Source organism: Mauremys reevesii, linkage group 12, assembly GCF_016161935.1.
Source record: "Mauremys reevesii isolate NIE-2019 linkage group 12, ASM1616193v1, whole genome shotgun sequence".
Classification (NCBI taxonomy): Eukaryota; Metazoa; Chordata; order Testudines; family Geoemydidae; genus Mauremys; species Mauremys reevesii.
Genome location: NC_052634.1, coordinates 8216293 through 8233496, shown reverse-complemented (window position 1 = coordinate 8233496; position 17204 = coordinate 8216293). Strand labels below are relative to the sequence as shown.

General features: G+C 45.3%; 1 protein-coding gene and 1 long non-coding RNA gene across 8 annotated transcripts in view; one reads left to right on the top strand and one right to left on the bottom strand.

The window, feature by feature from the left end:
- Positions 1-14418, bottom strand: part of SORL1 (sortilin related receptor 1) — a 91595-nt gene extending 77177 nt beyond the window's left edge. For 4 of the 5 annotated variants that reach the window (XM_039496808.1, XM_039496809.1, XM_039496811.1 and 1 more), the window contains exon 1: positions 14035-14418. In XM_039496808.1, coding sequence (XP_039352742.1) covers positions 14035-14316 — 282 coding nt within the window. In that variant the 5' untranslated portion in view covers positions 14317-14418. Of the gene's footprint in view, positions 1-360; positions 435-14034 lie in introns of those variants that run through there. The other variant, XM_039496812.1, reaches the window with a different exon arrangement.
- LOC120375853 lies at positions 3241-13148 on the top strand. 3 transcript variants are annotated; one of them, XR_005586838.1, is made up of 4 exons: positions 3241-3571; positions 4061-4250; positions 8988-9111; positions 12818-13148. It is a non-coding gene; the product is annotated as an uncharacterized LOC120375853 (long non-coding RNA). The 3 variants fall into 3 exon arrangements; XR_005586836.1 differs by lacking the exon at positions 12818-13148 and adding an exon at positions 12214-12801; XR_005586837.1 differs by lacking the exon at positions 12818-13148 and adding an exon at positions 11520-11676.
- Positions 14419-17204: the final 2786 nt, after the last annotated feature.

Below are 17204 nucleotides of genomic sequence, written 5' to 3'. Positions count from 1 at the left end.
CTACTGCAATTATGTCAGAGGGATGCCAGCAATTGTACCCAGGGGTTTCCTGATGCCAATGAAAGGGGAGAGTGACAGATATACATGCTGCCATTCAACCAGAACACACACTTAGAAGGTGGGGGATAGCTCAGTAGATTGAGTATTGGCCTACTAAACTGAGGGTTATGAGTTCAATCCTTAAGGGGGCAATTTAGGGCTCTGGGATTAAAAAAAAAAATAGTTGGGGATTGGTCCTACTTTAAGCAGGGGGCTGGACTAGATGACCTGCTGAGCTCCCTTCCAACCCTGATATTCTAAACTAAAAACCCTTGTTTTCATAGCAAAGCCCTCCTGTAAAACTGATCCTTCTGTCATTACCTTCAACCAGCACCACCTAAAGCAAGTAATTCCTCACCACCCTGATGAGCTCTGGCCCTTGAGGACTATTTCTAGCCATGGATGTTAGCACTGAGATTATTAATGGCCCTCCAGTTCACAGATTCCAAGACCAGCAGGGACCATTGTGACCATCTAGTCTGCCATTCTGTACGCCACAAGCCACAGAACTTCCCCCCCAGGTAATTCTTAGCACAGCTCTTTAGCAAAACATCCAATCTGCAATTAAACATTGTCTGTGATGGAGAATCCAACATGACCCTTGGTAAAATGGTTCCAACATTTAGTTACTCTCACCATTAAAAATTTACACCTTGCTGCAGTAATTTGTATAGTAATAGGCCCCAGTCCGGCAAGCATAGGCCTAGTGGATGATACCCAGGCTTAACGTTTAAGTGCCTTGTTGAACTGGAACCCTAATAAGCCATGCTTTAGCTGAAATAAGAGTGGCCAGAGGGCAGTTTAATCCACTTTAACTAAACTGGTACATGTTTTGAGTGTAGACAAGGCCTCAGATTAATTGAAGGGGCCTTGTTACTCACCTTGTGCAGTCATTTACAGCAGTGTAGTGAGTGTGAATAGTTACTATTCAGATTTGTATTTTACTTCCATGCTGCACCGGTGCATGGTCACAGGAGCTGCAGGGCACTGGAGAAGCAGGCCCACGGGCTCAGGGATTTGGAGGTGCTATAAAAAAATGCAGGTCCAAACCTGCAAGCCTTCCTCTCACTCTTTACTATGGGACAGTGCTCCCTGTCCACCACAGGACTGCAGCCTGTGTTAAGGCTTTTGGAGAATCTTCTAGCAACTGGAAAATAAGCCTTTAAAACACAAAGCCATTATCCTGAGAGCTCTGCTGGGAAAAAAGAATGAAATAAAAACTCCACTTATGTAACAGCCTACATGCAAGGAAAGAAAAATGAAAATGTTCCTATGACCTGGCAGCAGCAGCCCACGGGGGTCACGTGACCAACTCCCTGGTGTCCCCTCGCTGAGTCACTGCCTGTCAGTAGGCGAAACCCCCCTGATACAGGCGAGTTGAGCCAAAGCAACGTGCCAAGAAATGCTGAGGAGATGTAGGTCAGCAAACAGCATCAGCGACAAATAAAGCAAGCACCAGCCTCGCACAGTTTCTAATGACTAAAAGAGCTGGGGGTGGTCTAGTGCACGAGGGGTGGGGGGGCTCAGAATTTGCAAGGGCTAATCCCAGCTGTGCCAATGACTCAATGCTCTGTGCCTCAGTTTCCCCCACTCTATACAAGGAACGTAATAATACCTAGCTCACAGGGGCGCGATATGGATTAATAGTTGTACAGGGCTATCAACAACAATGGGCCCAAGTCAGCCACACTGATTTACATCAACTAGTGTCACATTCCATGACTAGCACCAACAAGGCTACTGTGAAGTGTGAGGGACTACGGTGCATGCCCCAAGAAGGCAAAAGCCAGGCACTAGACAATGCTAGCAGCACACCGCTCAACCTACCAAAGCCCAACTATGTGGACGCGACCCAAAATGAGGGGACACACAAAAAAAAAAAAAACTTATGATCGCCAGAAACCTGAAATGCAGGCTTCCCTCCTATAACATAATTAGCTCTTTATGGACCCTTAGTTCCATGTTGCTTTATTTGCCAGCGCAATAATTTTCAGCAACAAAAGTGAGGGTACAGCAAATCTGAAATGCACAATATTCCACGGGATGAGACACATCTGGAAGGAGCCCTGAGGGTTTTTTTTTTTGCTACGAACTGATGCCAAGTTTAAAAGTTGAGCTCCCATGCACACACCCCACCCCCCCCAACGTTCTCAAGTGTTTGGATCAGAGGTTTTGCGCTAGCCTGCTATGAAGTCCCAAAAGCCCCCTCCACACTGGGCCATTATGGAAAACTTTTGGGATTAAACAAAGTACACCACCACCCATCACTGTAGTATCAGGGCACCTGCCACCTAAAATCAACCACACCTATTCAAGGCCCTAGTGAATTTCAGGCATTGCTCCCTTTTTAGGGTCACAACTCTGTCTGGGGCTAGAGTAGTTTGGTCTTCTGTTTGCGGGCTAGATTTTTAAGGATTTTTTTTTAATTGGTTGTTGGAAGGGCTTTGGGGAGGGTGTCAATGGTGTGTCATTCTTAAGCCTTTTCTGAAAAGGACAGTTTTGCAGCCTTTCCTAAAAACAGTCAGATTCTGGATGCACCTGATCGCCTCTGGGAGTGTGTTCCCTACCTGGAGTGAAAATGTGTGTTCCCTACCTCCACTGAAAATGTTCTGGCCCCAGCTTCATTCCCCTTGATCATATTTACAGTTACATGTTCTGTTTCCTTTTCTTTATACTGGGGAAAATTTGGATGAAGACAGGACTCTGATAGGATGTACCACAGCCTGTGGGTGCAACACGTCACCCTGCTGTACACACAGGAACAAACCGCCTTGGTTTTTTCAAATGATCCTAGGTCATATACCCTGCCCAGGACACCTATGTGAGTTAGGTGCCTAAAAAAAGGTAATAATTGGAGATATACCAATCTGAGTCCAGCCCCCTGCCTTCACTAGGCAAGACCAATTTCTGCTCTAGATCCCTAACTGGCTTCCTCAAGGATTGAACTCACAACCCTGGCTTTAATAGGCCAATGCTCAACCCACTGAGCTATCCGTCCATGCTAAGGTTTAGGCTTTGGCTTAGGCTCTAGAGATGGAGGGTGGGAGGGGGACTGTGTTGGGGGGGGAGAAGACAGCTGAGTTTTATTACTAACATCAGCCAATTAGCCACAGGTGACCCTGTTAACCTTAAATGGGCTCTTTAAAGGTGAGTCTTTATATAGAGGCTAAACTGCCACTTAGCAAAGTGTTTTCAAGAAGGTCCATGCAGCTGAGTAGGGTAGTAAGAGTTTTAGGGGGGTTAGTTAGCATGTAGGCTCCTTGAGCTATTAAGTAGGGAATCTAGCAAAAGGGCTTTCCCTTTTTCACTCCCAAGTTTCCTGTGAGTTTTCTGTGTAGCACTGATCCAGGATTAGGAGTTCTTTCTGCCTCTGCTTTTATTATTCCAAATCCTCCATGGAGAGACTCCTGTCTGTTGCTGTATAGTCTTATGATCGGAGAAACAGAGGTACTAGGAACTGAATAGCTGTGAGGATTAGTAATGGGACTTTGAGCCTTATTTCTTCAGTTTGCTGGTCTGAGTTATGCCCCAGGTTGGTAATGTCTGATGCTTATCACCTGAATGTTTTATGTAAAGTGAAGTGAAAAGGAAGGTTAGGTTCTGGAATAACATAAACACTGTAACTCTCCTGGCCCCGGGGTGCCTCCCTTAAAAACCTTTTTAAATGTTGGCAACTCCCCACATGCCAGAGTGCACAGTGCTCTGCTTAATTGGGGAAATCTCCCCAGGAACTGATTTAGCCTAATGAGAGAGAATGGCAAAGTCTGCTGTTTAATCAAGACAGTATTTGCATCAATTCCACTTAATGGGGATGTGTTTTGGTATTTGCCAAGTGATTAAGTAGGTATGAAATCTGCATAAAATTCTAATTGTTGTCCCTATAAGAAGCTACTGAAAAGTTCAGAAGGGAAAAATCAAGTCAAAATGCAGTGAAGATTTTCCTGTATTTGTAGTTCAGCATTTAGCTACTGGGTCTCTTCCAGCTTTTTTACTTTCTTTTTTTTTTCTTCTTCTATTTAAGTGTTTCCTCTTTACTGGAAGGGCTGCTTAGCTGAAGCAACAAGATGTCCACCCCAGCAGCTCCATCTACAAGCACTGTCCTATGCAGATTTACAAACAAGTAATTGCTAATGAAGACCAACAGAATAGCCTGGGGAAACAGCTACTGGGCATCTTACTCCTCTTGCATTTTGTTTCCTTCTGTGAAAGAGGTAATATTCTCTACATTTCCAGTGCAGCCTCTGGCATCCAGCATCCTAATGCAGATATCTCCATAGATGAGTAAAGCCAGATTCTGATCTATTTAGCTTGCCCTGTAGAATGGCTCAGCGATTGGGAGAAGGTTTTCAGTGATTCAAGCCTTTATATTTGTTAATTAATTTTAGTACTGCCAACAACTACAAAAACACTGCTGTTTAAACACATTTCATATGCTTATAAGTTAATACCAGACTGTGAAGCTGTTGTGAGGCCTGCTCTGTGCACACAGTTGTACCTATCTAACTAAAATGTCATTTTTATATCAATGTTAAATGGGTGCAATTTTGTATGGGTGCTGGGCAGCCTGAACCAGTGTGTCCAGTCGGTACTGGTCTAATGAAACCAGTGCAGTTCTGAAACTGATGCCCTTAACGTAGTTTGAGGGCAGGTGTCCCAACCACAGCTAGCACTGACCGGCCCCTTTGCTAAGGCTCTCAGCAGCAGGACTCAATAGCTTGTACCTCCTCCTAATGCTATAGAGAATTTCTCCAGGCCATGACTGAGCCAGTAACTCAATTTAAAAAAAGAATTACAAACATCAAGCATAAGAATACTTAAAAACATACAAATGTAATGGCCAAATACTTGCCATTAAAGTTATTCTTAATGAGCCAATCAGCTAAATCTGCATCAGTGAATTCATTCTGCTATGAATCAGCAAACAGCATGGCCCCAAACCCCACCTCCCTCCCCCAGGCAACTTTATTAATGAAAATTCTGAGAGAAACGCACATGGAGGTTGCTGCTATGCATGTCAGAAACTGGCATTCCACAAAAGTGCGTCTAAGTATTTGATCATCTTCTCCCTTCCTTGTATGTAGCTCTTCTAAAATGTGGAATTTAAACTTTGTTATTCCTAGACTTCAAAACAATGCAACAAAAACAGTCATTCAAAAAGCTGACAGCTGCTTACATTCAAGTTAAAGGGAGACCGTCACCTAAAATCATTGGTGTGAAGTAGTCTCAGATTTAAAAAAATAAGTTCTCTTCTGTTTATTTACTTAAGTTCTTTGGCAATACTCTGTAGAGTTCTCTCCTTGTTTACCATCTTGGTGGACCTTTGATAAGCCAACAGCAGGAGAGAAACATGCAAAAGCAGACTGTGGTTTTAGGCGGGGGCAAGTGCAATATCTGAAACTGACTAGACTTCCAGCTGTCAACTGACAAGATTTCTATGTCCCTTTAAAAATACTCTCAGCATCGTAACAGGAATATTCACTCTATTATACTCAAATATTTAAGCAGTTACCCAAGATATCTCAAACTTGACTGGTGAATCCCAAGAGAAAACTTTGTAGGAAACAAGTTAATGCTTTAAAAAGTGAAGTTCTCATTACTAAAAACAGCCTTTTAAGAATGTTGTGCAATTTCCCTGTGTGCTCCTCTCTAATGGGTCAGGAGTGAAACTATGCTATGACATGTATTGACAAAAGCAATGGGGCTTTAAGGCAAGGCCATCCTAACCCTCTTCTTGTTTTTAAATGCAAGTCATACATTAAGTCTGGTAGGTAAATACCACACCCCCTTTTCCTCCTGTTCACTCCTGAGAGTTCTGCAGCACCTTAGCACAGTGGATGAATTAAGATGGAGTGAGAACTATAATGTAGTCTCCATGCTAGTTCCTGTGCATGTCACATTCCTCATCACCTCCATCACTGTACCTTCTGCTTTGCTTCCAAGCATCTGTTTCTATCCCTGCCAGTGTGCATCACTTCTTGTGGCACTTGGGTTGAAAACACTAGTGCCTGAATATGAAACATGGATGATTCATTTCAAAGAACTGTCAGGCTAGCCTAATCCTTTTACAGTGAAGTCACTTGTTTTCTCCTTGCTCCTAACGTCTCTGCTGTCAAGAAACCTTCCCTACCAACCCTTTTTTAAGGTGTGTGGACATCTGAAACGTTGGGCTTTGACAAAGGTTAGGATAATCTGGATATAGGATTATCCAGCTCAGCAGATGGGAGCTCAGCTCCCCCAAACTGAAGCAAGGCTCCTGGGGCCTGCAGTTACTCAGCAAGAGTCTCCAGGAGCAGAGAGGGAGTTGGTGCAATCCCAGGGAACATAACTGGGCTTCAGTTATGGGAGCAGGGAAAGTTAAGGCTCTGCTGATGTCAGTGCATTCTAGAGATGGCTCCATGGAAAGCATTAGATGTAACAGCCACCACACTAGGGGGCTGTGACCGCTCTGTTAGGCTTGTAGCTCAATGTTTTACTAAGTGCTCCGGCTGAAGGACACAGGGTCAAACTGTGCAACTAGAGTAACGCCACTGATTGCACCAGCATTACTGCAGACTTACCCCAGTATAAATAAGAGCAGAATTTGCCCAAATGCCAGGCAAACGATAAACACTGAAACCTGCTGTTGCATAACAAAAATACAATGAAACCTTGAATACTTCTCCCCACCTGCTTTAACTGGAACAGTAGAAACACTGTGACCGAACACTGTTCCCAAGTAAATATCTCGCTTGCCAAGTTTCAGCATGAAGCAAGCATCTGAAGCAGAGATAAGGCCACCTCTTCCCACCAAAATCCTACTGGTGAGGATAGAATGTAAATGCAGAACGTTAACAGCACTGGCTGCAATGGTATGGTCCAGTTCATAAGAGGCAGTGTTGCCAAGTGGATAGATCTATGGACTAGGACTTAATAGACTTGAGTTGCAGTCCTGTCTTTGCCCCTGGTCTCCTGAGTGCTATTTACCCCATTTATTTTCCCTTTGCACAATACTGAAATCAGGGATAACATCATGAAGTTACTAGGCAGCAAGTTTAAAACAAGCAAGAAGTATTTCTTCACACAACGCACAATTAATCTGTGGAAATAGTTGCCATGGGATGTTGAGGGCCAAAAGTGTAAATGGATTAAAAAAAGAACTAGGTAAGTTCATGGAGGATAGGTCCGCCAATGGCTATTAGCCAAGATGGTCAGGGATGTAACCCCATGCTCGAGCTGACCCTAACCCACCAGCAGCCAGGAGGGGAAGATGGGGATAGATCTCTGCAGAATTGCCCTGTTCTATACACTCCCCCTGAAGCTTTGGTTCTGGCTGCTGTCGGAGACATGATATTGGGCTAGATGGCCCATGGGTCTGAACCAGAGTGCTCGTTCTTATGTGCCCTTGTGTAAATCACTTCAATTCTTTGTGCCTTTATTGCACCATCTGTACGCAGGGTGTGGGGGATGATACTGGACACTTTTGTTAACTGATTTCTATCAGCTGGGTACCGCTATGATTTTGGGGAATGAATGGGAGAAAAAGGGAGCTTTTGGCTGACTTTCTGTATTGCTACACGTGAGCTTGTCTGAACCATACAAAAGTCACTTTGACAATCCATGCAGACTGGCGGCCTAATGCTCAAGAGTTGTTAAATTATCATTTGTACTAGACTCCAACAAACACAGAGCACAGAAGCTGGACACTAGAAGGTTAAACTCTGTTCTTGGAAGGACCATAACTGATGTGCTGGCAAATTAGGTCAAAATTAAGTATGGTTCATTTCAAATGTAGTGAAATTGATTTCTGCAGTCACAGAGTTAGATGGAATTTTCCCTGCCAAGCAGATTTCTATACTCTTCAAAAATAGAATGTTCTCTGCCCACATCACCGAATCTCCTCACAATAAGATCGCTTCCCAGAAAAGATTTGTTCCCACAGCTGCTGGGCTATTTCCCCCCTAAAAAATTTAACAAAATGTGATCTGACAATCCTCAAATGGGATCAAACTGAAAACAAAACAAAATACAGCAAAGCAGACTGAGCACGGGGTACCAGCCTGGGACTCCTAAAATCTAACCCTAGCTCTGCAGCTGAATTGTGGCATAGCCATCAAGTTACTTTACCTCTGTTCCATCCCCCCACCCCTTGTAAAAACAGGGATAAAACGTATCAATCTGATCTTTCTGACAGTTCTTTGCAATGGACGAGGGTGCCATAGAACCCAGCTAAAAATACTCTTTAAAAAACCAGCTGGATTTTTTTTTTTTGGATGTGGGGTAGGGGGGCTCGAATGATTTCTCACCTGCCTCGGCAAACTAGCACCTTTAAGCCCCAGATTTAGTTTTTGTAGGGACCTACTCCATGCAGATTGCAGTAGGGCTCAGTGCACTAGGAATTATGCAAACACAAGGAAGAGACAGTCCCCCAAAGAACGTGCAGTAAGAGGAAAGGTTACGGAGACGATAGGCCTATCTTTCAACGTAAATGCTAAAGGGCTTTGCAGAGCCCTTTGGGGCTGATGCTCCATGCATAGCCCTGGAGTAGGAATAGAGGCTGCTGTTGTTGGCAGAGTCAAGAGGGTTGGAGCACTAACACATGGGATGTAGTAAGGTCATCTTTAAGGGGCAGAATTACACAGGGCCTTGACACCAATAGCAAGAGTCTGAACTTAATGTGGTGGAGAAAGCCAGTGGTTGGTTTCCAAAGGGGTTTAACGTGGGGTGGGTGAGAAAGATAGATACTTTTAACTGCTCTATTTTGACTGAACTGGAGTGGGGAGGATGGCATGGGTGTCAGAAGCCACTGCGGAGGAGGCTGCAAAAACTGAGGCAGGAGATGAGGCCTGGATGAGAGAGGTCTGTGTGTGAACCAAGGGTCAAATCTTTACACACAGCTTCATCACTTTAAACTAGGAGCAAGGCTGTAGAAATTCCACTAGATAACATGTCCATTTCTTTGTTTCCATCAGAGTTGGGAGACAGCCATTGAGATCTCACTTGTGCTGGTTCATCGGTTCCTCTTCCAACCTGGCTACAGCACGAAGCAGATTCAGATACTGACTTCCATGGTGGTGAAGCTAGTCCAGAGAAGAGGTAAGCAATGACAGTGGGGATCTCCCTGTTCTCCCCCCTGCACACACAATAATACACAGTAGGAACGGAATTTCTCTTACAGAGCATGCAATTCACATCTGGGGTGTCCTGGGAAGTTTATTTCAGATGGCTGGAATGTGCTCTGGATGCCAACAGAGATCTGTGACAGCTGTGAATGGCTCTCTCAGGATTTTCTGGGTGTAGGGGTGCTACAGATTTAAGGAAGCAAAAGTTAAAAGCACTGGAATTGTTAGGAAAGGAGCAGCTATGGGCAAATTAACAACTTATGTCTTGAGTCCAACCACTTGATGATGCCTTCAGCAGAGAGGGGGCTAGCCACAGGCACCCAAGTAGCTGATGCGCCCCCAGCAGTGGAGGCGTAGAAAGAGCAGTCTTCAGACCTGTAGGCAGAGCTTGCCAGGCTGCATGGAGCTCTGAGTGGAACCCAGGGTTGCGCTGTGTTGGTTCGTCTCAACTGCGCCTGTGAGCAAAAACCACTCATCTTGAAACTGAGTCTCCTGAGTCTAGCGCTAACAAAGTGGCTGATGCCTTAGAATAAGCAAGAGACAGAAGGCGAAAAGGGGCGCAAAGGGAAGACATAAGGCCCCCGATAATCTGACTTGGAGCACGGCACTATGTTAAATATGTCATACGTCTCAGACGCAGGGCCTGACTTCCAGAGGCGCTGAGCACCTGCCACTGCCACTGAGTTAAGCTGGGGTGACCAGAGAGCAAATGTGAAAAATCAAGACAGGATGTGGGGGGTAATAAGTGACTATATAAGCAAAAGCACCAAATATCAGGACTGTCCCTATAAAATTGGGACATCTGGTCACCCTAAGTTAAGCTCAAGTTACGTGTGCTCCGTGCTTCTGCAAACTGGCTACTGGAAACCATGCAGGGAACTGTCGCTTATTGCAGTGGGAGAGAAAAGGAACCTCATAACTCTTAAGCTTGCACATTAAGCCAAGTGACAGCCGAAAGGAAAAGGTCAGCAAGGACAGGAAACGATCTTGTCGGCTCTCTGGAGCAGGGATAGATCTTAGAGCACCTAGCGCTAGGTAAGCTATATCCTGGTCTCATAGAGCCCCCAATGTTAGGTCTTTCCTTTCCTGTCTCTGGCTCCCTGATGATCTGCAGACACCCAACTAGGAGCCAGGGATGCTACAAACCCTTAGCTGCAGCATTCCTGGTGAGGTAGGAAGTACTGACCCCTAGTTGCAGATGGGGAAAACCAAAGGATTAGCGATTTGTCCAAGATTAGGTTTGTAAAGATCCCTAAACTGCTGAGAAGTGCTTAGTATTGCATTTTCGTTCAGCTTCTCTATCTCCTATTTGGAGAGGGCTGAGAGGGGAGGGGAGGGGGACACGCAGAGCTGGACTTTTTGTTTCTCCAATAAGATGGGTATATGAGAGCTGATGTGACCAATAGCAAAGGCCCCAAATCATGTGTCTGTCACATTTGGGCTTTTAGTCAATATATCCCCCCAAGAATCATGCTGCCCATCTGCTTTTGTTCAAGTCAAAAGGAACCAGTGGACAAGCAAACTCTTAGCAAGACCTTATTGCTGGGGTGGGGCCTGCATGAGATTTTGCCAGACATGCAGCTGTCAGAAGGTACTGTGAATAGAGGACAGAAGCTGGGCGGTAGGTTTGTCTTTCTAACTGTAGCAGTCTTGGCGTGATCAATCCAAAGTACTCCAACTCAACTGGAGTCTAAAGTTGATGCTGACCCTTTTTTAAATTGCCCTTCTGTCTGAATCTTTTCCTGCTATTGTTACGAGAAACACCTGGGACTAAGGGAGAGGTATTCCTTTAAGTTGGTGCATTTGACAGTACTTCAGGCGTAGCCAGTTCTACAGTGTCCCTTGCCTAATCACTAAGCAAGTTTCCCTCTGTTTGGGTAAATAACAGGGGGCAGAACACTTTAAAAAAGATTGTACTGGCAACTTCTTTCTGAAACAAAGTTTCAAGCTGACATTCTCCCTTTGATATCTGGAACCTGGGCCTTAGATTTCTCATAGCCTGTTCTGCAGTAGTAGACGGACAAGAGGTTAAAACCCAAGCCTCAAACTGTGTATCATGCTGTTAGCAAGAGTGACTCAGTTCTCCGGGGAAAGTGCTCTTTGAAAATTGAAGGCAACAGGAAAAGGCATAAAAAAATGAAACTTGGATGTTTAACTCCTACTGCTTCCTATTTGTCCTGGTCTGGTTGGTACTGGAATTACTGTGGTGGGTTTTACTCCATCTCTGACATTGCAGACTGCTGCCAAAACTTTCCACCTGAGCTGTTCAGGGGGTTGAATGAAAGCCACTGGAGGCTGAGTGGGAATTGATAGAACAGTGGTACCAAAAGCAACAGTGTCAGGTTCTCCCAAAATGACCTCATTATGCTCTCTTAAATTCAGTGTCAGGGAAGCCAACAAGCATCGTTTCAGATGTGTAGGAACTGCTCTCTTCAGAGCAACGAAACCAGACGTTGGGAGAAATGAACTCGGAGCGGCCTTTCCCCAACCTGCTCTTTTCCTGCTTCTACATTAAAGCAGCTTTTACTGTGCCAGAGTCTATAACCCCTATTTCAAATGGGATGGATGTGTAGCTCCTACTCCACATCTTGCTTCTTTGCCAGATTCTCCCTTCAGAATATCAGCAAAAGAATCTGTAAAATGGGATGATCTGAAATGGCATTTAGTGCCAGATTGTGTGGGAAAATGAGACTTTTATATGGCAAAATCCACACCCAAGCATGAAGCAATACATTGCTCAATGAGGGCTAGTTACACTTCCCCTGAGAACCCTATTTAGCTAACGCAGGGTTCAGAACCAAGTTCACAGAAGGGCCATCGCTTGAATAACTTAATGGAGGGAGGCCGACACTTCTGTAAATTGGACAAGCTGCTATGGTAGAGTCAGGGCTGCCTCTAGCAGGCACCAAGCAAGCTGCATTGCAACACTCCTTTCCTGTCCCTGCTTAAAGTGACCCCCTGCAATTCTCAAAAAGGGTTTCCGCGATCTGTTGCCAATGCAGTGAAACTTGTTCAGTATCAAAACTGGAGAAAGGAGACTACAGTGAAACACTTCCACTTTCTCATCTCCCCACAGATCTTTCCCAACACTCTATTCAGAAACAAGCCTGCCCTCCCTCCCCTCCGGCATTGATGGAAAGCAGATCCTCAATGTGTTGCGTGGTAGCTTCTGAAAAACTCATACAAAATGCAGCTTTAGGATGAAATTTCTTTTATGGCAGAAGGGTGGGATGATAAGTGAAGTACTAAGTGCAAATCACTCATCCACATAATACAGAGCACAGCTAAAATGTATGTTCAGTCTGAATAAAATGCCTCTATCCCATCAAGATGTGCATTTATAGTTACATAAGCACAGTGTGTGATTTCCCATGAAATCCTCTTTCCCCTTAGTTGTTCCCAGAGAAGGGACCTACCTTGTTCTAGGAAGATCATTCTGTAGGGGATGCTACCCTCTTTTAGAGGGGGATGGTCTTGTGTATTTATCTGTTGCTAACATTTGGATGACTAAAACCGAAAGGTTCTCTTGCAAGTTCTGCTGCTACATGTGACTAAAGCAGTCTCTAGTCGAATGCACTTTGTGCCCGCGAAGGAGTTGGAGTGTTGTGGGCTACAAGCTGCAAGGGGAGGAATGTTTGTGTCCAAAATCTGTCATCAGTTTCTCAAAACTGTCATTTCAGGACACCTACTAAGCTGAGTAACTTTCAGCACCCAAACTTTCAGCCTATAGCTGCCTGCCCATGTCTTGTCTACAGGAGAAGGCCACCTACACCTTTTTGCTCAAAAGGTGTATGTTTAATATACAAAATGGCACAGGACACAATTTCAGCGGAAGTGGAAGTCATTTGCACTGCACTGTGTCACAACAGAGCCTGTGCAGTTGATTTCAAACTACTTACAGTTTTCAGGCTGAAATTTGATTTTTTTTTTAATTGATTTGTTTACATGTGGGCAATGCAATGTCACCTTGGCATTGTCAATACCACAAACCTACCACGGATCTCCCTGAATTTATCCACCAACCCTATTGATTTATTAGCAACATGGGGGGGGGGGGGTTTAAGAAGCTCCTCAAGAGGAAGTTTGATTACTTGATAATAAGACACACCAACTGAAGAAGCCACCTGCACTCTTTCTGATTGTTTACAAGATAACCTAACCTCTGTATGGCAGCAGATAATTTACCCTGCCAGTTGCAGCACCCAGGGCTGCCCCCAAGTAAAACGGTTCAGAGTTGCAATGTAAATTATTTGATAAGGGGGTGCATGCAGCAGGGTGATTTTAATATGAGTCAATTCTAAGCAGAACTGTGTTTACTCCCTTGCACTGGAATGATGCAATGATCCCTTCTGCTTAGTTTGGTTTTAGCGACCAAATATTAAAATAAACACTTCTGCGTTCTCCAACCAGGGAGCAATGAATCACGTCACTGGGCTTTAACGGGACCTGTGCGTGACCCGGGCTACCTTCCCTGAAAAAATGGGAGGAGAGCCCCGGGAATGTACAGGGAGGTTCTGGTGCTTTGGGGGGCTGAAGAGGTGAAAGAGCACAAATATTTAGAGTGAGTGTGTGCCGGTGGGGGGGACGGAATTACTGCATGCATTGCTTTCAATAACCCCCAATATAAGGAGCGCACTGCACAGAACCACAGCGTTCCTAGAAGTCCCTTTGCAATTGGAGAAGAAATGTGATGCAAGGAACCAGTGCCACTGGGAGCAGGGGTGGCAAGGCGTGCACACAACAACATGCCCCTAATTGCAAGCGATGCTCCCTTTTCACAAGGGGGGGGGGCGGGCGTTCTGTGGCAGGGAACACTTGCAATCTGGGGCCCTGCGAGGGCACCACTGCAAAGCAAACGTGCAGCTGGGGAGTCGGGGGGTGTTGCCAAGCTACTCACCTGTCCATACACCTTAACGGGCTCTTGCTGCTGCTGCTCCGCAGCGCTCCTCTTCCTCCGCGGCTGGAGCCTCTCGCTTGCCCTGCCCGTCCCTCTGTCACCCAGGCTCAGCGTTTCCCCTTGGAGCAGCGCGAAGCCCCGGTCCTGAGGCCGGGGTGCAGCCCCCCCGTGCAGCAGCAGGGTGCTGGCGGCAGCCGGATAAGGGCTCCATGCAAGCAGCAGCAGCAGCAGGGCTGCCAGGCAGGGTCGCCTCAGCTCCCCACAGCTGCTCCCTGTCGCCATGTTCCTCCTCCTCCTCCCGGGTGCTGGTGGGGCTGCTGCAAAGTGGGGCGCCGCCGCCAGGAGAGAATGTGCAATAGGAAGGGGGAGGCGGGGAGGGAGCAACAGCGGCTGCTGCCTGAGCGCTGCTGCTGCCGCCGGGCTGGCGCGAGCCGCTCCCGGGGTCTGCACGCGCTGCTCCGGGTGCTGCGCGGTGCCCCTTGCACCGTGCGTGTGGCAGTGAAGGGGGCGGGGAGCGCCGCCCGAGCTTGCTCGCACCGGCAGTGTGGGTGCAAGTTGCAAGTCACGTGTATTAGCCACACTCTCTCTTTAAGCTCCTTTGCTTCCTCTCTTGACCCAGAGGAAGTAGGGCAGCCCCAGAAGCAAATGCCCTTTTCGCTCCCCACCCCACCCCCCGAAATCCTAGCTACGATCCTCCTGAAGATTTTTTTAAATCTTTTTTTTAAGGCATGGGCTGGAACGGGTAGTGTGTTGGCTTAACAGGGCGGTGAGGCCGCAATGTCTGCAATGGGGGGGAGGGGGAGAATGAAGCATGCGTCCCATGTGCACCCCAAACTCTGGTGCCTTTGAAAAAGGGGTCTGGATGCAGATGGAACATAACATCTGGGCCTTTCTGTCTCAGGGTTTTATACTGCCACCTAGCACTGCCGTGTCTGAGTGCACTTTCAAAAGTAACCTCTGTGTTTGCACTAGTGCAAGCTTTTTGCATTTGTGAGGTGGTAATTATCTAAATACAGTTATTTTATATAGCCTCCAAAAGTATGCAAGGTGCTTTACCGAGCTAGGATAAGTCTGCTTTCTACCCCTAACACTTACAATCTTACACCATCCTGGTTTAATTGAAGAATGGTTTAAGAAGACGAGTGAGTCTCGAAAACTAGATGGGTGGCGTCATGGTGATACCTTAGGCCAAAATGATCATAGTCTGTGGTGTTGGTTGTCTTCGTTGGGGGGAGGGCTAACTTGAGACATCTTGTACCTGATTTTCATAAGCCCTGAGCATTGACAACTCCACCTGAACTCAGTTGGAGTGATGGATGCATGGCATCTCTGCAGATTATGTCCAAGATATCTACAGCTGAGTATGCAAAAATGATCTCTAATCAGAGGCCACTCAAAAAGTTGCTGTGGAGCGTTTTGTGCATTAACTTTTCCTTGTCTATAAAATAGGGGTAACATGCCTATCAAGCAGGGAATTTCTGAGGCTTTATTACAAAATATTTGAAAAGCACTTAGAGAACTAAATGCCATATAAATTGCAGGTGTTATCCGCACCAGCAAAAGATTGATTATCCACGTGAAACTGCAAGTGCAATATTTTTAGACAGCCACCAGTCTCAAATTGCCTGCATCTAAAATTTTACTGCACAGGACAGTCATTTTGGAGGGGAGGATGGCAAATATTATTATTTCAGAGACTACGTTGTGTGAGCAAAGGTAGAAGCCATGTGACAGCAACCGAAGCTTATGCAGTACATCTATTAACCAACAAAGGCAGGTAGCAACACATCACCTCCCTACTCACATGATGGGGATGTTCCAATCTACCACAAGGAATGCCAAGCCATTCACACTGCTGTAAGGGCAGATATAGCATAAAGATGCTATGATAAATGTAAGTCATGAAGCTGAGGCTAGAAGGTTTATAGTGGTGGAACCTCAGTTGAGGAGCACCTTACAAGAAGGAGATTAGAAGAAGCTTGACGTTGGTATATCTGGGGCTAAAGACAGGGGCCACCTCTTTGGAAATACCTTTCCTCGGCAATATATTCCTAGGACCAATCCACAAATGGAGAAACTGGAACAGTAGAAATGTGAGGAAAGAAGAAAGCAAGAATCCCTTAAGTCTGCACCCAGAACAAATGCAAACTGTGAGAAAATTGCTGCTTAGGTTACACTGTGTCCTACCTTTAATTTTTGCATAGCATGTGGGATCCATGCTGATGGATGCCTTAGAAAGACCATCAAAGGCTACTCTGGGCTAATATACTGAGCACCAAATCTCCTCACTTTTGAAAACGTGGCCATTAAGTCTTTAGTGGCCGAATGATTTTTTTAAATTTTTTTTTAAACCTCAGGATGGTCTATGGTGGCAGCAGGTCTTTAAAAAAAAAAAAAAGTAGTAGTTTTAGTGTGAAGATTTGAATGCTAATTTTTTCAATTAATTCACAGTTCAAACCTCTCTGACTGTATTTGGGGTGGGTTTCTTATTTAGATTTTAATCCGTTTACCTCAGATCACAAACATGCTGTGAAGGGTCCCCTTTCCACCCCACACGCCTATCACCCCAGACTTGGTCTGTGGATGCCTACAAGTGGCTTGTGCAAAATCTTGGAAGATTTTAAATGATAAAATACTTCATGAGTGCACAACCCTCTCATCCCAATCACGTGTCCTCCATGTATGTTCATTTGCATCTCCTTGCGCAGCTGAATAAATAAAGTGGTTTAATTTAGTTTGTACCAAAGTAGCTTCTTACGTGTAAGTAGTTAATGAAAAGAGTCTGATGATATAAAATGAATAGACGATTAAATTATGAGACTATTTCATGTCAAAATTGACTCCTGTTTAGGGTCAGAGCATCTGCAAACATTGGCCCTGATCTTGTAAACATAGTTTTGATTTTACTCACACAACTAAAGCTAAGAATATGCATAAGCATTTTAAAGCTTTGGGTCATTCTCTGTGTAACCATTTATATTGTATGTTGATAATAGCCCGGACATGATGTGTTTATTATGCGGATTACCTTTTTTCAATACAGCCTGTATTTATGCTACTCATGAAGTCTTCCTTGACCAGGTTCATCATATTGGCCTTTTTTTCAGTATAAGTTGTTTTACCAAAGTTCGGTTACTCTAGCCACAAATTTAATTCCGTATTCCTTCTGG